Raw genomic sequence first — 22,521 nt, forward strand, 5'->3', positions numbered from 1 at the left:
GTTTTTTTTGTGTGTGTGTTTTTGGTGTTTATTGTTGGTAGAAATGTTACAAACAACAAGGAAAAATATTTCAGTGTCACAGGACATCAAAAATAGCTCCTGCGGTGATTTATTAATTTTTCTGATCATTTAAACTTTAAAACAAAATTCAAATTATTAATTAATAACATAAATAATAACAATTTTAATAAATAATTGTATCATATTTTGTGTGTTTTTGTTGTTTAATAACAGTGTGATTTATATTTTTTTCTAATAATTTTGAATTATTTTAATTGAAATAAATAATAATAATAATAAATATCATATATCAAATCATAAGAATGCTTTTTTTGTGTTTTTGGTGTTTATTGTTGTTATAAACAAAAATTCTTCCAAAATAGTTCCTACAGTGATTTATTAATTAAATTTAAATTTCAAATTGTTTTAATTTAAAAAAGTGATTAATAATATAAACAATCCCATTTTTAATAAATACTCAAATGATAAGAACGTTTTTGGTGCTTATTGTCATTATAAATGTTAAAAACAACAAGGAAAACTTGTCATAGATTGTCAGAAACAGTTCCTACAGTAATTTATTAATTTTTCTAATAATTTTGAATTATTTTAATTGAAATAAGTAGTTATTTATAATGTTTTATAAATACTCAAATCATAAGAATGATTTTTGTGTTTTTAGTGTTTGTTGCTGTTATAAATGTTAAAAACAATAATGAAAAATATTCCAATGTCACAGAACATCAAAAACAGTTCCTACAGTGACTTTTTAATTTTTCTAATAATTTTGAATGATTTTAATTGAAATAAGTAGTTAACAATATTTTACAAAAAAATAATAATAAAAATGAATAGCTACTCAAATCATTAAAAACAATGTGTTTTGGTATTTATTGTTGTTATGATGTTAAAAAAACAGTATGGAAAAATATTCCAAAGTCACAACATGTCAAAAATAGTTCCTACAGTGATTAAGTTTTCTAATAATTTGAATTATTTTAATTGAATTAAGTATATTAGTAATATAATTATTAACACATTATACTTTATAATTAAATGATTCTATTACATTATTTAGTATCATTAATACAATTTTTAAGAAATGCTCAAATAGCAAGAATTATTTTTTGTGTGTTTTTGGCGTTTTTATTGTTTTTATATACAATTTTTAGCATAATTTTTTTGAGCAGAAATAATGTCAAGATGTTTATACTTTACATTTCCTGTTATGGGAGAAAACGGCTGAATAGTAAATGTATTCGGTCTTATTGTGAATGATTAAACAATGTTTCTTTATTTCCATTCACTTCTTTACAGACTTCTGTGAATTGAAAAACACTACATCACATCTGAACTCTCATATATAATACAGGAACACTTGCACTACTTTCCAGCCTGTCCCATTTTTTTATTCTGGTCATCTGGTCAACCAAATGATAAAATACTGCCTTCTTTTGTTTGTATCTACACCTTGACCCACAATACAGCAAACCTGGCAGTAAAATCATAGATCATAACTCCAGATAGTGCTGGGAATCATTCACTAAATCATGGTGGTGTCACCCTGTGGACCCTATTTGCATGTCTCTGTTCTACTCCAGTCACATCACTAACATCACTGCAGCTCGTGAATATTCATGAGCCGGCTCGAATAAATTGCTCAATTGACCCACGTAACCTATGCTTCACAAGAAATTTGCTTCGGCTCAGCCCGCGTTTGATCACAGACAATAGCTTGATAGAAATCAATTAGAAAATAATCAGTGTAATATGTTGCATCATTAATACAGTTAAATGAGTGAAGACAGGCCTCTCGCTTGTTCTGCTCTTGCGAAAGCCCATTAATGCCCTTCTGATGCTGCTAATTGATTCGTTTGCGCTCAAGGATAGTCGACCCAGAATTGTGCAACACCCCCAGAACTTTGTATTGATCCATTTCATGTTAAAGAAAACCTTCTTTCACTCTTAATTCACCTGAAACAGACTGAAAAGGAACAGATAAAGAAAAAACACTAAACTTTGTGTTTCAGAACAGGCTAAAAGGGTGTTTTTTGTCTGCAGTCTCTCGCTGCTGTCGCTGATTAGGACAGAAACTCATGTTGACATGAAAAAGATGGATGTTGCTTTTATTTCTCGGCACGGCAAAACTAGATCGCCATTATAATCACTGCAGTTTTCTATAAAATAAAAGCGATGCAGATTCTCATTAAATTTTTAGAATTGTGTTACTACGTTTAATATTAGAAATTATAGTTAAAAAAAAAATATATATATATATATATATATATATATATATATATATATATATATGTGTGTGTGTGTGTGTGTGTGTGTGTGTGTGTGTGTGTGTGTGTGTTATTTTTTAAAGTATTTTTTTTTAAATTAGTAAAAATTTAATTAATTTTTTATTTTTTCTACTATTTTAAAAATAGTTCTATTGTTTTTTTAAATTATTTTATTTTTAATTATTATATTATTTTTAAAACCATAAAACTAATAATCAAAGAACTATCCATCAAAAATACTATTAATTCATATTTTATTTCTGTCTTTGAACTAAATGATCATTAGACTATAGCAATAAAACATAATTCCATTAATAGAATTTAAATCATTATTAGACTACAATAATGAAACATAACAATTCCACTATTATAATTAACTATATAATTTATTATTATTAATGACAACAGCATTAATAAAAATATGCACAATATTGATAATTGCACTAATATATTATTATTATTATTATTATATTATTAAATAATAATAATAATAATTGTATTGTTAATGTACTTCATTAGTAGTAATATTATTATTCATGACAACAGTTTTTAACAATATGTATAATAATACTTGCACTATTAATAATAATAATTATAAGTATAATAATTATAACAACAAAATGATAATTTCATTATTAATGTCATTTAAATTATCATTAGACTACAACTATAAAGCATAAATAATAATAATATAATTTAATTATCAATAAAATAATTTATTATTATTATTATTATTATTATTATTATTATTATTATTATTATGTTTCTCAGACAACTGAAATGTTTTATTACACATTGACTAGCTACCAGTCAAAACTTATCTCTAGTTCTTTCTGCTTAAATGCATTTTATGTTAGTTAACCATATCACTCACTATCTCTTTTATTTCAAAACCTGTGTTAGCGTACTAATGTTTTTCCCATTGAATCCCATGGTCCTGTTCAGACCATCTTTCTACAGGACAATGCCATCGGACAGATCCGTCAGCGGGATCTTTCTGACCTCGGCCAGCTGCACTACCTCTACCTGCAGAACAACAGCATCTCCACGCTGGAAGCTGGGGCGTTTAGAAACCTGGGTCTGCTTCTTGAGCTCGCGCTCAATGGAAACCGCATCCACCTGATCACAGCTGACGTGTTCCGCGGCCTGGACCACCTGCGCATCCTTTACCTCGCAGGAAACCAGATCACCAGACTGGAGGACTACACCTTCCGCGGACTGCAGGTAGAATATATCAGATGAATATCAAAATAGGCATTTTCAAATGTTTTAACATTCCCATGTAGGTTATAGGAGTATTAATGTGACTAAAACATTCATTTAAAAATTGACTATAAACGTTCAACTAGGACTGTAATTTTATTGTAAGCTCCATGAAATGGGCAAAAAGATGATTCAAGAGATCATGAGTACCTAAACAAGATTATTTCCAAAACGAAATTGTAAGGAGAAAAAAAAAAAGATTTTAGCATCATAAATGTAATTTCGCAGTTTTTGCGCTATTTAGTGCCACCTAGCGGAATTACAAAAAATAAAGCATATTTTTAAACGCCCATTTCGCACGTCAAACATCACAAACAAGGCTCTCATTGGTTTATAAAAATGAAAACACTTCTCAACAAGTAAAAGTAGGCTACTTTCAATAAAGGTCCGACATATTAGAAATTCTTTTAATTTGAAGTTCAGCTTACCTGTCGAGAAGAAACTCCTTAAGTTCGTTGTATCGATTGAAACCAAAACATTTCATCCAAATCCTCCATCTTATGAAAACCTCGAAGGTATGCAAACACATAGGTTGACAGGCAGGTAGGGCATCCAATCATTTTATTTAAAGCGGACGCACTGATTGGCTCTTCTGTAAAGTCATCAAAACACCATTGTGGATTTGTATTTTGCTTTTGGGTAAATGTGAACACTGAAAAATTAGTTGCCATTTCCAGTTGCCACTATACAGGGTTTGCACTTACGTCCCGATTTGGTCAGTTACCTGGATGCGCGACCATATTGGCGATACTCTGATGTAAACAACAGCATGGATTGCAGAAGTGGAAACCACAGTACAAAAACTCATAAAAGTACTAAATGAATAGTGGCTTTTTCAGCAATATGCTAATTTGATGGAGACACTGAACTGAAGACAGATGACTCTGCATTATGCTAGATTGCTTTACAAAGTTTGTTTTTATGATAGCCCTGATCATGCTCGTCATAATTATCATGATGAAATGTTGACTGCAGCGGTTGCAGGAGCTGCATCTGCAGGAGAATGCGGTGGAGGTGCTGGGAGACCAAGCTCTGGTGGGTCTGTCCTCTCTGGCTCTTCTGGATCTGAGCAGGAATAACTTGAGGACCCTGAGTCCCGCTTCACTCAAACCCCTCGTCAGTCTACAGGTGCTGAGAGTCACAGGTAAGAGGTTTACATTGGCCAGTGCCACAAAAAAACACTACCATTCATAAGTTTGGGGTCAATAAGATTTTAAAAAAATAAATTACTACTTATATTCAGCAATGTTCACATAAATGCTGATTTTTATTATTCATAAACAGTTATTTTAAATTTGTAATAATATTTGTAATAATATTTTTCATTTCTTTTTACTACATTAAAAATTCAGCCAGCCATAAGAGACTTTCAAAAACAGTAAAAAAAATAGGCATTTAAGCACATGAAACAAGACATTATTTAGCAAACCTGTTACCATCAAAGCAATGATTTAAAAAAGCATTTTCGGCAAATCCAGGTAATTTAGCATATATATATATATTTTTTTTTTACATTTATGACTATTATGGGGCTAGCCGATCCCCTTAAAACTTTGTATGCTTGTTTAGAATCACCTGTCACATGTGCTCAGCAGGTTTCGTGAAGTTTTGAGTTTTCCTTTAGGCTTTATAAGATTTTAGGTAAATTTGGACAGGCCCCTTTTATAAATAACCCCGTTATGGCTTCCCAAAGTATGAATTTCAACATTTTTTTTTTTTTATAATTATTGGCCTAGAGAGTCCAGAGAATTGTACAGCAGTGTTTTTTTTTATTTCCCCAGATTGAGCGAAAACCTAGGACTAGTTTACAAAAGCAGTTTTTTTTTACATCTTCCTAATCATTTAACAAACGATTTGACTGACAGCAGTGGTTCTAGAGGCAAAGTTTTCCAGAATGAGGAGTTTTATCATGTTACAAATATCTTGCGCATGTGTGAAAAACCGTGCAACGTACAATCGTTTACGCCCTTGAAAAATGCTATATTGCCCCCCGGCTTTTCCCCAATTTCTCTCAGACCTTTGGGACCTGAGAGAAACTGAAGCCATTTTTATGTTTTTTATGTTTCTTATAGCGCCACCATGTGGCCAAGCTCCATGATTTTTTTTCCTGTGGCCACATATTGAGCTCGCACATAAGCTTTCTGAGTTTGGCAGAGATATGTCATTCTGTTCAAGAGTTATATGGCATTTTACTAAAAGTGTCCCGTTTTGGCGCCTCTTTGTGACGGTGGGTTGAAAGTTTAACTTTTTTAGATAATTATTGATATTCACTTTCCAGAGAATCTTGCTGCACTGGTTTGGTTCCAACTGGGGGAAAAACCTAGGACTAGTTTGCAAAAGTAGTTTTTTAAAAAAAAATGCAAAATACCTGAAAATTCGAATCTGAGGCATGCACTGAGCCAAGGATTGCAACCACATAAGACACTTGAGCCTGTTTGCTACTTTTGATCGCTGTAGCCTTGGTCACGTTGTAGGTGGTGTGAGTACTACGATCCCTCCAAGGTTCAAATCTCTACAACTTACGGTTTGGTCTGCACGATCAGTTTTACATTGAGATCGCTGATCTGTGACCATTCTAACAATTACAATAGGGTTTCAGCACTACACACTTGAACCACTAAAAATGTCCGACCTCAAACTTTTAAATAATAGTGTAGGTCCAGTATTGCACATGATTGTATAGAGTAAATGACTGAATTTTTATATTTGCATGAACTATCTCTTTAAAAATTATCTGCTGCTTAGACTTTGCTCACAAGAAAAGCACAGGTGAGATTGTCTCATGAATATTAATTAAGTAATGTTTCCATTGGTAGCTCTGCCCAGTTGAACTAATTAATATTCATGATCCAGTCCTTTACTATAATACAGTCCTGTGGTGTTGTATGAGTTGCACGGCCTGCAAATGTACCACAGTGACATGGCATTTAGATGTCAGACCAGCTTACATTCTCCCAAATATTTCTGCATGATGCTGTTTGGGTAAATATTTAATATGGCTGTATTTGGAGAGGCTTATATTGCATTTGCTCTTACAGATAACCCGTGGCGCTGCGACTGTGCTCTGCACTGGCTGCGCGGCTGGATAAACGAAGAGGGTCAGAGGCTATTAAGCTCAGCCGAGCGTCGGATGCTGTGCGCCGAACCTCCGCGGCTTTCCCATCTCAGTCTGGTCGAGGTTCCCGCAAATAGCCTTGTTTGCATCCCACCCGTAGTGCAACTGGAGCCCAGCCACTTGACCGTGCGTTTGGGAGAGAGTCTACGTGTATCCTGCCAGGCGTCTGGATACCCACAGCCACAAGTCACCTGGAGGAAAGCATCCCATGGAAAAGCCCAGCTGTCTCCCAGAGGTCTGGTGCAGGAGGTCGGGATGGACGGAGACACCAAAAACGGCGGGAGGTTGGTAACAGCCAGGCCTGGCGGAAAAGGAGGGCCGGCGAGTCGTGGGCCAGTCCGAGGAGGAGCCGACGACGGAGGCGATCGGGAAAGCTTCAATCCTGATACAGGAAGCGGGATGCTGTTTCTCAGCAATGTCACTGTGGCACATGCTGGACGTTATGAATGCGAGGCCTGGAATCCCGGCGGAGTGGCTCGGGTGACTTTTCACCTGTCGGTGAACATGTCTTCGTCTTCATCCCGCTCAGAAATCTGGCCCCGACTGCATTCCTCATCTTACTATCATCCTTCCTCGGTGGATGTAAGTCAGGAGCCGCTTTATGAGCTTGAAAGCATGGACTTCAACGCACTGGGGACCGCAACCCAAACAGCCATTGCAGTGGGAATCTCTCTTTTGGCGTTAACGGCGCTGTTGCTCCTCTGCATGATTTACAGTCGCCACCGCCAGCGGCAGAAAGAGGAAGGCGGATATGGTGCCAGCAAAGAAGAGAGCATCCTCTACGTCAACGACTACTCTGATGGTCCCACTACATTCGCTCAACTCGAAGAGTACCGGGACGAACGTGGCCACGAGATGTACGTGTTAAACCGCGCCAAACCTGTGCTGCCTCCACCGCCGTCCTGCAACCAACAGGGGTCGACACTAAAGGCCGGCGAGTGCATGCTGACACCAGGCCGGGCCGTGGGGATTGGACCCCGCAGGGCTCCCGCAGAAGGAGGCGAAGGACCTCCGCTTGATCCCGAAGGGTTGTTCATGAACCAGAGCTTGCTGTTTGACACGCAGATCGCTTATGAGATCCACTGCTGAACTCGATCACTGGATAGACTTCAAGGTTCTTGCCATCAGATGTTATCCTGCTGAGTTTATTTTGTTCTGAGAGCACAAATGTATTTTTTTTTTTTATTGGAAAGCATTTAAGGAATGACATACTTTAAAGCTGCGTGTGGAGTTTCAGTGCCATCAGTTGTCTGAAAGTCAAGGTAGCGGCTGAGTTAGTGTTGCTACACTCTTAAAAATAAAAGTGATACCAAAGAAGAACCATTTTTGGTTCCCCAAAAGAACCTCTCAGTGAACAGTTCTTAAAATGTGACCCTGGATGACAAAACCAGTCATAAGGGTGGAGAATTGAGATTTATACATCATCTGAAAGCTGAATAAATGAGCTTTTGAGCCACTGATGTATGGTTTGTTAAGACAGGACAATATTTGGCCGACATCTATTTGAAAATCTGGAATCTGAGGGGGCAAAAAAAAATCTAAATATTGAGAAATTCGCCTTTAAAGTTGCCCAAATGAAGCTCTTGGCAATGCATATTAGTAAGTAGGAAATTTACAAAATATCTTCATGGAACATGATCTGTACTTAATAAGCTAATGATTTTTGGCATAAAAAAATAGATAAATTTGTCCCATACAGTGTATTGTTGGCTATTGTTACAAATATAGCCAATCCACTTATGACTGGTTTTGTGGTCCAGGGCCACAAATAGCCTTTTTTCCTTGGTGTGAAGAACATTTTAATTATCTAAAGAACCATTTTACTATATGGGCCATTATTCAAAATTGGTGCAAAACCAAAAAACACATTTTAAATGCATTCAAATCCTAGATTTTTACTAAGATCCTTCTATTATCTATTGAAACCCACAATAATATTTAAAATATTAGTAAACTTATATGTATTTAAAATCATAATTTATTGGATACTTTTAATTGGGAGGTGGGTGTCCTGAATCCTAACCTCTAAATTTCAACTTATGAAAATGATATTAAAATATTTTTTTGTATTTTTTTTCCCATTGTTGTTTTTAAAAGTATCTTTTTGATTCTTTCAAAAATTGAAGTTCAAAAAAATATTCTTTTTATATTTTCTTTGTAAACTTTATGTAAAAAAATGTGTCCTGCATTTTCAGGTCACTACCGAAACAGTGTGTTTTGGTCCATTGGCTGAGACTGATTTTAACTATACTTCTAGATTTATGATCAGGGAATATTCCTGTGTCCCCCTCTCTCGTAGCTACAAGGTGTGAGTATATAGGTCCCATCATTTTGAGGTAAATGTATTCAAAAGTATGAAAAATCTGTGTGTAACTTTAAGGAACATCACTATCAAACATCTTTTCTCTGCAACTAAGCACAGTTTTTTGGGAGTTATTCCATAACATTTAGTTTTTAGGTGTACCACTGTTCAGAACTGTGCTAGCAAACCATGTCCTGATTAGCATCTTATCTAAAATTGTCACTACCGAAACATTTAGTGGAGTTTCAGCAGGTACATATTTATTTTTTTGGGTGTTATCCCATAAAATTGTCACTACCGAAACAGTCACGACTGAAACATGTCATTGTTTCAGTAGTAACAAAAGCGAACACATAATCCTCATATTTGGGGAAAAGTTATGCAATTTTTTTCTGTATTTTAGTAGTGTTAAGTTTGCAACTTAAAATACTGTAATGTGATGTGGTCGCTGCCAAAGCATTATTCTCACTACCAAAATGTACAGTCAAAACATGGGATGTTTTGTCAAAAATAAAGTATACTGAATTATCTACTAAGATGTTATGATAGTTTTTGGTTCAATGTATAATCAAACTAATGAATCCTTAACTTTGAAATCAGTACGATCAACTTTTTGCCTTTTACAAAAAAAATTGTTTCAAAATACAACATATCTCATAAATTACATTTGAAATATTGTTAAAAATGTAACTGCTACTGATTTACCTCTGTTGTTTTAATAAAATAGCAAATATATATATTTACAATGTAGATGTAAACTAAATCTTAATAGGTCAATATGTGTTTCGGTAGTGACAAATTTGGGGAGAGGACAAATATTCCAAAACGTTCTGAAAATACATGTTAACTGCACAATTACTAGAAATGTGTAGTTTGGACATTACACAGTTGGCATACATACAAAAACTCTGACTTTGTACCAATTCTGTAGAATGGCCCATATAGAACCTTTTGTGCAATGGAAAGATTCTTTATTGGCACACAAAGAACCTTCAACAATCATGGAATCTTTTCATTCCACAAAAGTGGAAAAAGGACTTTAGATGATTAGAATGTTCTTCACATTAAGAAAAAGTGGTTATTTTAAAGAACGGTTTACTGAAAGTGTCGAACCAGAAATGCTTCTTGCAATGCTATGAAAACCACCTTGAGAGCTACTTTTTAAGTGTGTATATTGTGTGGCTCAAACAAGCAGAGAAATGTTCAAAACATCAGTGTTTACTCTCTCTGGGGAAATTGACCTACAAATGGCTACTTATAATCATCTCTGGGATTGCACACAGCAATTCTAGGGAATAGTTCATGCAAAAACCGTTACCATTTGCATTGTTTGTATGATTGTTTTGTTCTGTAGAATCACAAACAGATATTTTTATGAATGCACTATGATGCATTTAAAAAAAAATATTTTGTTTTCCATTCTGCATATTTAACTAGTTCTCATTTGTGTTCCACAGAGTAAAAATAACAGAAAATTGTTTTGGAAAATGATGTAATTTTTTTTGTAATATGAATCAATTTAAAAACACGTCAAAATGCTTTTGACAGACAGTAATTGCATTTTTCTACAGCGATAGGGGTGTTAAGGAAAAGAGAGAAGAGATAGCTGTTAAGCGCGACCACAAAAATAGATCATAGAAGTAGAATAAAATAGAAAATGCAAGTGAGGATTCGAGAAGTGAAAAAGAGTTTTTAAGCTTAGTCCAGTGAATGATTCACAGGATATAAGCTACTGTTGAAAAGTTTGGGGCTGGTGAAGACATTTATGATATTAACATAGATTGTTATTTCAACTTTATATTCATCAAAGAAAAATGCATCAAAAATATGAAGCAGCACAGCTATTTTCAACATTGACTATAATGTTTCTTGAGCAGCAAATCAGCATATTAGAATGATTTCTGAAGGATCATGTGACACTGAAGACTGAAGTAATGATGCTGAAAATTCAGCTTTGATCACAAGAATAAACTACATTTTAAAATATATTCAAATAGAAAGCAGGTATTTTAAATTGCAACAATTTTGCACAATATTACAGTTTTTATTTTGCTGGATATAAAATAAATGCAGCCATGCATTTATTGTGCATATGTGACTTTCTTTAAAAACATTCAAAAATAACCCCAAACTTTTGAACAATAGTGTAGTTATGTTTCAACAACCCATATTCATGACTCACTATGACAGATTTTGTTGATTTATATTGCAGCCTCAACATCAGGGTGACAAAATGATTGAATTTTTATTTTTGCATGAACTATTCCTTCATTACAACAGTGCTATTTTTTGCTAAAAAGCAAATTCTTATGGAATGAGAGCTGTTGCCTATCTTTAAAAGAAGAGGTTACATGAAACTACCAAAAACTGGATATTTTTTGTCTTGCTACTGTGAAATGAAGGCTGAGGTCAATCTGAAGAATTGACTTCCTGGACAGGGACTGTGAGGACAGCAGCAAAGGACATTTGTCTGAACCTCCCTTTGTCCAGCGTTACGTGTCAGGCGGTGTGAATAGCTTAATGTCCTTCTTCTTGCAAAAGTTGTCTACATATTTCAAGTATCCTTTCTTTTCCTAAGCATTCCTGTGTGTGTTTATGTGTGAACGGCTGGTAGCAGAAGAGAATGAAACCTGCTGTAAACAAGAACCAAAAGCGGGTGGGAGGTTTGTTCACTACAGCCTGGATATAAATGAAGTAGTCTCATCTATTTCCCATCTGAGGCTCGTTTGCTCTCCTACTCTTGACCTCTGTTGGAATAACACTGTGAATAAACAAACAGGACTCTACATTCACAGCTAGCTTTTGTAAGTTATTAGATATGCCAGTTCCTTTCATATAACGGTATTGTTTTTGAGAGTGTGAGTATTTTATTCCTCTTGGCCTTTTTTTCTTTCCCAGCATTACACGGACTATTGAGTAGTGATCACATCAGGGTAAACTGTATAAAAGCATTCATTTCAGCTTGTGGGAACATCTCAAGGTGTTACGCTTCTGCTCAGTGATACAATAGTTTGTGTATTTCTGTCAAATGTCTATCAAATATCAACCTATTTTATCCTAATAAATTATGCCTTTATTTGAGAATTGCTGTGTGTCAAAGGAAAGGGGTTAAAGGGTCACCGGGGTATTTTAGATACTATTATAGTTTTATAATAATATTTTGATTTTAGTTATATATATATATACAGTACTGTGCAAAAGTCTTAGGCCACTAGTATTTTCATCAGCTAAAAAATGGTTTAAAGTCAGTTAAAGTCAGTCTTTTGCTGTAGTGTATCAGTAGGAAATATCAGTTTACATTTCTAAACATTCATTTTGCCATTAATTGTAATAATCCAGTGAGATTTTTGTGTGGAGCACAGGCTGTTGTCAGACTCCTTGTGCAAACAGAGATCTGATCTCTCCATCATTCAATCCAGTCTGTCTTAAGGAACAGAAAAAACGGAGACAGACTAAATCCAGAAGAATTGTGGCAACATCTCCAAGATGCTTTATGAGACCTATACCTACAAAGCTACAGTACTGTTAACATTTTTAGGCAGTTAGGCACATAAAATGAGGATGCTGTCACAAACAATGTCATAAATAGATTTTCTTTATCAGTGAACTTCTATTAACTAAAATAAATAAGCATTTGATGTGACCATCCTTTGCGTTTAAAGCAGCTTTTGCCCTAGGTGCACTTGTGCATAGTTTTTCAGGTAGCTTTGCAGGTAGGTTACTTGAAACATCTTGGAGATGTTGCCACAGTTCTTCTGGATTTAGTCTGTCTCAGTTTTTCTGTTTCTTCATGTCATTCCAGAGACAGACTGGATGATGACGAGATCAGATGTCTGTGTGGAGCACTGGCTGGTGTCAGACTCCTTGTGCAAACAAAAATCTCACTAGATTATTACAACTAATGGCAAACAGAATGTTTGGAAATGTAAACTGATATTTTTTACTGACACACTACAGCAAAAGATAGAAATAACTTACTTTAAACCATTTTTTTAGCTGGTGAAAATACTAGTGGCCTAAAACTTTTGCACAGTACTGTATATATATATATATATATATATATATATATATAGTTAGTCTTTTTTGTTGTTTGTGTCACTTTTATTAGTTTTAAATTGTTTTTTCAGTTTTATTTATTTTAGTGTACATCAAGTTAATGAAAATAAGAGATGCTGACTTGGCAATTTGCTGAAGTGAGATAAGTTCAATTTTATATGCATGACCTTGGACCAAAAACCAGTCACATGGGTTAATTTTTTAAAATTGAAGTTTATATATAATATATAATAATATAATAATATATATACTTCCATTAATGTATGGTTAATGTATGCAAAACAAACAAACAAACAAAAAAACTAAATCAAAATATTGAGAAAATTGCCTTTAAAGTTGTCTAAATGTTCGTAGCAATGCATATTACTAATCAAAAATTAAGTTTTAATATATTTACGGAAGGAAATTTACAAAATATCTTCAAGGAACATAATCTTTACGTAATATCCTAATGATTTTTGGCATAAAAGAAAAATTGATCATTTTGACCCATACAATGTATTTTTGGCTATTGCTACAAATATACCTGTGCTATTTCAGACTGGTTTTGTGCTCCAGAGTCACATATATAATATTACCTTGAATGAGAGCCATTTAGACATTCTTATGTATTAATATTTATGCCATTTTAATTGCAAATCCATTAAAATATTCCTTTATGTACAGACTGAAGTACTTTTTACAACTAACAGTAACAACTAACATATAACAATAATGCTAAAATATTTAGCAGCCCAATTAAAAAAATAAAAGAAAAAGCAACAGAATAGTTTCTTATGGAAAGACAAATGTTGAGTACATAGATTTCAACTGAGCAGGATTTTCTGAAGTGGTGTAACTAATCCTAAACTGACCTGAACTCATTGTGTCAGTCTCTGATGTGGTAAAAATGTTTCAGTTTTGCTTCTCACTTTGACTTAGAATAAAAGTCCAGAAGCAGAAGAAAATGTACTTCGACAAACACACACGCTATAATAAATACGTGACACTTTTACAAACGTGGCAAAGACCTTAACGATAAAATAAAAATCTGACACAACCATGACCCTGCATGCAACACATTTTAAAACGTGCTCAGTAATTCCTTTTTTCTTTCTTACACAATGTCTTTCACGGCCTTTAAAGAAACTGTGCATGATGTAAAACAGAGGAAGATGCTATTGCTTCAGATTGTAACATTCATAATGTCAATATCCAGAGATCGTGTGTTATTAGTGAAGTTTTGGAGTGCTGTAGATCACTTCAACTTGTTCAGGAGGACGGCTCTGAGGATGATTTAATAAAACACAAGACAGAGTGGGAAGAATATCAATGAGTCGGTGATTAAAAGCATAGGGGCCACATTATGTATTTCCACAGATAAATTCATGAGATCACCCGCCTAAGTATAAATAGATTACGTCATAGTCTTGCTTAACAACACATATTGTTCAGTGCTGGGGGTAATGCATTACACATAACGTAAGTTATGTAATCAGATTACTTTTTTCCAAGTAACTAGTAAAGTAAAGCATTACTTTTTAATTTACAAAAAATATCCGAGTTAAGTTACGTTCTCCCGTCCCCTTACTGTGACAACTCAGGAGTTACTTTAGTTCTGAGAATAAATGTGAACATGCATTAATCATTAATCAAAATAAAATGAATAAAAACTGTGAAATGCAAATTATGATGCAAACCTTCAAAAAATGTAATATGCTAAGTAATACAAATATCCGCTATTTATTTAATCCCATTTTATTAACCAGCTGCTGACCTTTGATGATCCAATAAGCAAAAATTATTCAAGATAAATTAACATTTGCTCTTCTTGTTTTTTTTTTTTTTTTTTTTTTTTTTTATTGCTGAAGAGTGTTGAACTTTCTTCTTCTGTATTGTACTGTACAGACATGAATTTACTTTTCCTTCAGCCTAGGGCTTTGACATTTGCCAAAACTAGAACTTTTTATATTAAAAAAACAAAGAAGCAAGCCCTGTCCAGATTTTAAAAGTAACACAAATGTAATATGTAACACATTACTTCACATAAAAAAGTAACTAAGTACTGTAATTTGTTACTTTTTTAGGGAGTAACGTAATATTGTAATGCATTACTTTTAAAACTTTTCCAACGCTGATATTGTTTCATGTGCATTAGTAGTAGCAGCAATGTAATACTTACAATGCAGACCTGGTTTTGTTCATGGTCTTCTGTTTTTTTGAAGACCACAGTGTCATACGTAATACTCATTGGCCTTTCTGCCTGTGATTGAAGAGAAAAAAACACAACTTCAAAAGATAAGAAATAAGTGTCCATATTTTTTCTGAATGTGTTTGTCTCGTCCGCCTCATACAGGAAAGATGCTTTACATTTCCGCACATTGCTATATTTAGTTATATCAAAAAGTTTCAGTTTAATCAATTCAGTCTATCTTTTTACCCCATTTTAACATAGATTTCTATGGAGACTGGAACATGACAGCATCCAAACAGAAGTTAGAATCCATCATGGCGATGCTCATCAGTAAGCCTACTCTGGGAAAAATAAGTAAGGGATAATGTACATCCAGCCGGTTGCTATCACAGAATAAAGCCCGACAGGCTTATCAACTGTTGTATAACACTGAAGGGCTTTATACATTATACTGCAATGTTTTTGAGTCCGGATATACATTATCCCGCTTATTACACGACTTCTTGCCACAGGAGTAAATAATTAGATATAAAACACTTCTCTGAGCTGAAATATCTGAACGCAAAGCTTCCATTATGAAAAGAGTTGCTATGAAGTTAAAACTAGGCAGACGTTTATGGAGTCAGTGCAGTCATACCACAACATTGCACCACATGGCGATAAAAGATGTTGATTTTAGGTGAAAATGTTTCAAAATCTTACCAGTTTGTTAGTTATCTTATAATCCATTACAATGTACAAAACAATCGTTGCAAAATGACAGCAGCTCCATTTGTATAATGAGCCAGGATGACATAATTAATTAAATAATTGTACTCTTTGTTGTATTGGATTTAGTTTTAATAATTTATTAGCCAACCAAACGTAAAGCTTCCACGAAGAAGAAAAAAAATGTTCCCAGTGAGCAAACAGCTCCGACTGCAGGCAGTTACCCGGATGAGCCTATGTTATTAGTTTTTACCGGTTGTTATCTGGGAATATCAAACCTTGGAATGCGGTGACTGGCCAATCAGAATCGAGTATTCCACCGAGCCGTGTAATAATGGACAATAACATACTGACATAATGGACTACTTGCACTGAGCCTCGTGACGCACTTCCGTTTTGAAATTGTACGGCTCAGTTATTTCCGGTTATGTACATTTTCAATGCGCTGTAATCATCTAGTTGAATTAAACGCCTAAAAAAAAAAAGAGATTTCGCAGGATGATTTCAAATTCGCAAGTTTTCAGAGACAGGAGAAGACATATTCTGATGATTACTGAGTATAGAATTTTCCAAACTCAACAGAATGTGAAGTTTTAATCCAACATAAACCGATCCGAGAAAGCGGTGCCTGGTAATCATAGGTGATTGTTCACCACAGGGTGTCAGTGCTCTATAGTGGCCTAATCACGACGCTACAGTTTGTGAGATCTGATGAATAAGATCATAATGAACCTTTATTTATCAGTATTAAATATGTTAGTCACTATTCTGTGTCATATTCTGTCATAATTTCACTGTATGTAGTCTAATGCCAAAATATGAGTATTCAATAGTCGCACTGTCAGCGTGTTACTGTTAAAAATTATTTAAATATTTAACATCGTTAAATAAGGCAGTTACCGGACATTCATTCATTCATTCTTTATTTTTTTTAAAGAAATGCCAGGCCTAAAATGTAGTAATAATTTGCATTCTCATGAGAAACTGTCTGTATGTAGGTGCGCTGAATGCTAACCGGAAACTACCGAGCTGTAACAAGTAGAACGCGCAAGTAGTTGTGCAACTAGTTCATTCTGTTTACTATAAGCGCAAGCTGCAGGTAAAGATTGCCAGGTCTACGGAGAAAAAATTCCGCCAAATTGATCATCACAACTAGCCCAATTGTGTTTTTCCCCCTAGGTTACTTCCCCATCCGTCGGGGTCACTTTGGTCAAAACTGCGTTCTTGGAAGAGATGTCTTTAAACCGTGGACTAAAAACAAGCCGCAGCAACAGTCTAAAAGTAGTCAAATCCCGGAAAAAAAAACTTGGCAACACTTGCGTTTGGCGCCCTTTAACGTCCAATGGATTCTGATCAGCTGTCAGTGTTTTCATCGTTCTGAAAGTCATTCCTCTGTGTCGTTATCTGTGTAGTTGTGAACTTCTGTATTCTCACAGAAATAGAACGTTATCTTCCGTGGTGAGAACCGTATACATATCTATGGTGAGAACGAGTCTGACATGGACATTTTAAGGTCTAAACACTTACCACAGAACAGACGTCTGGTCCTCGTTTGGACAAAGCCCCATCTTAAAACAGGAAGAATGGTATTATAAAACCATAAGAAATCTAAAAAAAGTTCCTCTTTTCAAAATCATATACAAGTGAAAAAAAATTATTCATGGGGAGTATCACCAAAGTAATACGACATTCTGTGAAACTGGATTTGAGGCATTAGTGGTGAAATAGTGAATTGAATATATAAGTGTTAGAACTGACTGTGTTTTTGTATAAGCCTCCAGATTCCTAAAACCAGCATCAGCAACAAAAGTAGCGGCACAGCAGTATAGAGAAGGAGAAAAGTCCAGTCCATCTGGTCAGATGAGTCTTCGGAAGGGCAGTTGCTCTCTTCTGTATCATTTCTTGCCCTTTGTTTTCCGCATATGGAGCTGTAATTAAAAATGGACCAATTTTTTGGGTTTCTTAAACATAAGAAAAGTTACTTTTTAAGCAAGAGTATGTAATTACATTTGAGATTATGTTTACTGATACTCCTGATTATCTGACTTGATAAATTAAATTTACTTACGGAGATAGACGAGCATCACTTTCAGCTGAGTTTGGAGGACGAAAAACAGAAAGATCAGTTATATGTGATTAAAAAAGCTTTACTGGAAAAAAAGGGTTAAAACTCAGTTAATACATAGAGATCTGTCTGTAAATGATATACAGTGCCTTGCGAAAGTATTCATACCCCTTCATTTTTTCACGTTTTATGTTGCTGCCTTATGTTAAACTGCTTTAAATTACCTAAACTACTGCTCTGTCTGCTTGATTGGGAGCAGACACACATTTTCAGGTTTCTCCATAAATATTTGATTGGGTTCAAGCCCAGGCTGTGGCTGGGCCACTCAAGAACATTCACAGAGTTGTCTATAAGCCACTCTTGATGTGTGCTCATGGAGCTCTTGATGTGTGCTTAGGGTCATTGTCCTGTTGGAAGGTGAACCTTCTGCCCAGTCTGAGGTTCTGAATCTCAAAATCTAGACCAGATTTTTAAATACATTTTTTAAATTAATTATTATTATTATTTTTTTATTTAAATAATCTCAGTATTTTGGTGCACTGAGTTCTGACGAGTCCTACAGCCTCACAGCATGAGGCTGCTACCAGCACACTTTACTTTTGGGATGGTACACATGTACATGTAATGTAATGAGTGTTTAATTCACTGGAATGTGAATTAAATTGTTCGTACTTCATGTACTGGAAGCTCCTAACATTAAAACGAATTCCTTGTGTGTGAAACACACTTGGCAATAAAGCTCTTTCTGATTCTGAAACTCCACATATGCTTTATAGCAGAAGTAATAGTACTGACTACACTTCAGGAATCTCTAATCCAGTTATGGCTGTAGCTGAATAAAATGCAGATAGAGAAATTTTAACGAAGGACACTTGAAGACAATAAACATACAATTGCTACAATATATGGTTTGTCTGTGTTCTTCAAGCAATTTTGGGTATTTTTTATAAGGATTAAGTATATTTATAATGCAACGTTAATCGACATAGCCTTTATAATACTATAAAATAGTATGATTTCTGCCTCATTCTGTGATATGAAACCACGGCTGATCACAAAATGTTATTTCAAACACTTAAACATGTTATGAAGTTAATTTGGAGAAGAAGCATGCCAATAAATGATATCTTTCTTGGACAACAGGTTTGTAAACAGGTTCATACACATGCAAAACTGCATCGCACACTGCTACTACAGTTAACGTTATTCAAGGCTCAGGCCGATTTTTGTCGCACTGCACAGTTTTGACCAAACCAATTTCAGATTGGAGCTCCGCATTTAGCGATATAGTAGTTTCACATCCGCCTTAAGCATGTCACTCCGCACTGTCGCACAGAGAAATATGTCAACAACTAGTCTTTATCGTTATTATCGCAGGAAGACTAATTCTTATTGTGGGGAAAATTTTTACTGGTACATCGCTAACGATAACATATCACCCATCCCTAGTAATAAGCAGTGCCTGGTTTCCCTCAAACATGATGCTTGGAATAGAGGTTCATCAGACCAGTCTGAGGGTTCTTTAGATGCTTTTTTCCAAGTGTATTTTCATGTGTCATTACTGAGAAGAGGATAGAGTCTTGCCACACCTCCATAAAGCCCAGATTGGTGGAGTCCTATCTCCAAATATGATCATGGAGCTTAACTACAGTGACCATCGGGTTCTTAGTCACCAGTCTGACCAAAGCTCTTCTCCATCAGTTGCTCAGTTTGACAAAGAGGCCAGCTCTAGGAAGAGTCCTGGTTGTTTCAGACTTCTTCCATTAAGGTTAACGGAGACTACATGCTTCTGTGAATCTTCAATGCAGCAGAATTTTTTGTGAACTCTTCCCCAGATTTAGCTGGAAGGAATCGTGTTTCTGAGCTCTACAGGCAGTTTTTTTAACCTCAGGGGCTTGGTTTTTGCTCTTACATGAATTTTCAGCTGTTAGACCTTTTATTAAGACTTGTGTACCTTTCCAAATCATACCCATCCAACTGAATTTGCCACAGGTTAATGCCACACAAGTGTAGTAACATCTACAAGCAACCTAAATGCCTCTGAGCTAAATTTCAACTGTTCCAGATAAGGGTTTGAATACCTTGAAACCTGTTGTTTTGCTTCAGCATTATGGTCTATTGAATGTAGACTGATGTGGGAAATTTTTTTTAAAAGCAGTTTAACATAAGGCTGCAACATGACAAATCATGAAAAAAATTAAGGGGTATGAATACTTTCACAAGGCACTGCATGCATGTATTATGTCTTATGTAAATTAAATGGACTTACTTTTATATTCATTGTCCCTCCAAACATGGAGTTGAACAGGAACTTGCAGATCTCCAACAGAGCAGAAGTACCAGCCAGAATCAGTCAGTCTCAGTCCAGTCATCAGCACAGTGAAGTTTCTTGTTCCATCATCACGGATCTGGACTGATGAATTCTGGGATGTGTTAGTCCTCCCCACTGTGTAACAGCTTTGATCTTCAAATCTGCACCACTGTTTGGGTTTATTCTTATATCCAGAACTGTAGAGACACTGAACACTGATATCACCACCTTCATGTCCAGATACACTGCTGCTCACCACAGACACATCAGGAGCTGAACACAGACAGCAAAAACTCTGAGTTAAATATTCTATGTCTAAACAAAACAATATTTGCTAAAGCATAAAATCACAAACCATACAGTGGAAATGTGAAAAACAAAGTTAATGCACCACAAACAACATATTTACCTTTTTTAACAGTTACATACAAATATTTTTTAAATGTATCAGTGCCAGTCTCCACAGCACACCAGTAAAATCCAGAGTCTGAGGACGTCAGTTTGTTCATTTGCACAGTAAAAATATTGTTGGCTGGATAATCAGTTACTGTCCATTTCCCCGTATCATTTGCACGGGCTTTAATTTTGCAAGAATGCCAAAAATACCCTTTACACCAGTATTTTGTATCTAGTTTATAATGACTGTCATAAAGACAGGGGATTGTGATAGTTCCTCCTTCACTTACAGTTACATGATCTAATGTCTTCATGCTCAAAGTTCCTGGAACACACACATATGCAAATCATCACCATCAATGAACATTTGGTAAACAGAATTGTATTTTTTTTTTCTTCAAACTATTGCTGTAAAAATATTTTTTATGATATCATTTGTTATATGTATGTTAACAAATCTGATACTAAGACAAAATAGACAGAAACTCTAAAATAAAGGTTTATGTATCAAATATTTTGATTTTTACAATTATATCGCTGTTGTTAATAATAATAATAATAATTGCATATATGTATACACATACAATAATACATAGTAAAAAAAAGTAAACAAAAGTAAAACCAACAAAAAAACAAAGAAAGAGCAGCCGAAAAACAAGGTAGTTTATAAAAACACATGTAAATCCATGTTTTTGAGGTATGAATGTATTTTCTGTCTTACCTGCGGTGTAAAGTAAAACACCAAAGAGAATCGGAGAACAAGCCATGTGACGGTTCAGAGTGAGTAAAAGACAGAACCTGAAATGAACATTTCACTTCCTGCCAGATAGAATTAAGCAGTTCCTGTTTTTGCATTCACTGATGTAACTGAAGTTGCAGAGACAAATCCTGTGCACATACACACTTTAAAGTGCTCCTATTATGCCTTTTCAAATATGACCTTTCGTGAAGTGTGTCATGTAGCTGTTTGTGAACATAAACTATCTGCAAAGTTGTAAAGCCGACAGTGCAGGATAAATAAAGTTATTGTCTATCAAAAAAAAGAGTCTGTCACAATCGCCTGAACGAGTCGTCAGGAATTCGAATCTTATGCTGTTATGGCTACACGTCACGAAGTAACACATTTGCATAATGTCTGCCCACGATCTACGTCGCAAACAGCTTGCCCGCCCACAAACAGTAAAATTTCCATGTGGTTTACGTCATGTTGAAAAGACGCTGTAAGAGTAAAATTGTTTTATATTCACTTCCAAAAGATGAATCTACAAAGACTGTATTTTCTAGCGATCATTCAAAATATATATTTGTTTATGTTATGTTGTGTAACAACCCTGCACATATCTTGGTAACTGGCTAACTCATGCGTCTGTAGTTTTGTTGTTCAGCTGTGGGCCAACTGTAGTCTAAAAATTTGTGATTGATGCAGCTTGACTGTCTGTCTGTCTCATTAGTTGGAGTAATGATGAAGGATGGCGCACAAAGCAGCTTTTACACCAAATGCGTAAAGCGCCACGTTATGAAACCCATTCATTACAATAGAGGGTTTGCACCGTCATCACATTCTGCTCAGTTGTTCTACCAAAGAGTATAGAAGTACCAAGAGGCGAAACTCTGTACTGATATGGGCAACAGTCTATAGATGGCGCTGCGGAGGCGTTGCCGCTATTTTGGACTGACACCTGCAAAAAGTGTGAAGAAGATGCGAGCGAGCAAGTGGCTGAAACGTAAGCAGTGTGCAGCAATTATCAATCCACCAGGCATGATTTTGCGTTTCACCGGTTTCCAAGTGATCCACAAAGGTAATAATAATAACAAGGGGAAATATTTTAACTATGAATTGATTTTAC

General features: G+C 35.1%; 2 protein-coding genes across 5 annotated transcripts in view; one reads left to right on the plus strand and one right to left on the minus strand.

The window, feature by feature from the left end:
- lrrc24 (leucine rich repeat containing 24) overlaps positions 1 to 8,891 on the plus strand; it is a 25,703-nt gene extending 16,812 nt beyond the window's left edge. For both annotated transcript variants that reach the window (XM_051137870.1, XM_051137874.1), the window contains exons 3-5: positions 3,231 to 3,509; positions 4,524 to 4,692; positions 6,587 to 8,891. In XM_051137870.1, the coding sequence (XP_050993827.1) occupies positions 3,231 to 3,509; positions 4,524 to 4,692; positions 6,587 to 7,752 (1,614 nt within the window). In that variant the 3' untranslated portion in view covers positions 7,753 to 8,891. The remainder of the gene's footprint in view (positions 1 to 3,230; positions 3,510 to 4,523; positions 4,693 to 6,586) is intronic.
- LOC127182562 (CMRF35-like molecule 1) lies at positions 4,590 to 21,717 on the minus strand. 3 transcript variants are annotated; one of them, XM_051137893.1, is made up of 8 exons: positions 21,396 to 21,529; positions 20,688 to 20,999; positions 20,237 to 20,551; positions 17,971 to 17,995; positions 17,661 to 17,830; positions 17,430 to 17,470; positions 15,183 to 15,263; positions 4,590 to 4,679 (listed from the first exon to the last, which is right to left on the minus strand). In XM_051137893.1, the coding sequence occupies exons 1-8, from the start codon at positions 21,439 to 21,441 to the stop codon at positions 4,671 to 4,673; spliced, it is 999 nt and encodes a 332-aa protein (XP_050993850.1). In that variant the 5' UTR covers positions 21,442 to 21,529; the 3' UTR covers positions 4,590 to 4,670. The 3 variants fall into 3 exon arrangements, with proteins under 3 accessions (XP_050993850.1, XP_050993858.1, XP_050993842.1); XM_051137901.1 differs by lacking the exon at positions 4,590 to 4,679 and adding an exon at positions 13,184 to 14,286 and having other exon boundaries at positions 20,965 to 20,999; positions 21,396 to 21,717; XM_051137885.1 differs by lacking the exon at positions 4,590 to 4,679 and adding an exon at positions 13,185 to 14,286.
- Positions 21,718 to 22,521: the final 804 nt, after the last annotated feature.

Source organism: Labeo rohita, chromosome 2 (assembly GCF_022985175.1).
Source record: "Labeo rohita strain BAU-BD-2019 chromosome 2, IGBB_LRoh.1.0, whole genome shotgun sequence".
NCBI lineage: Eukaryota > Metazoa > Chordata > Actinopteri > Cypriniformes > Cyprinidae > Labeo > Labeo rohita.

Bases quoted from the DNA above. Each gene is read 5' to 3' on its own strand.
- LOC127182562 (XM_051137885.1), bottom strand. From the start codon at position 21,441: ATGGCTTGTTCTCCGATTCTCTTTGGTGTTTTACTTTACACCGCAG. The intron at 17,471-17,660 runs GTCAGTTCTAAC...TCCTGTTTTAAG, and splicing joins GAGGCTTATACAAAAACACA to ATGGGGCTTTGTCCAAACGA. The intron at 14,287-15,182 runs GTAAGTATTACA...AATCATCCTCAG, and splicing joins AACAAAACCAGGTCTGCATT to AGCCGTCCTCCTGAACAAGT.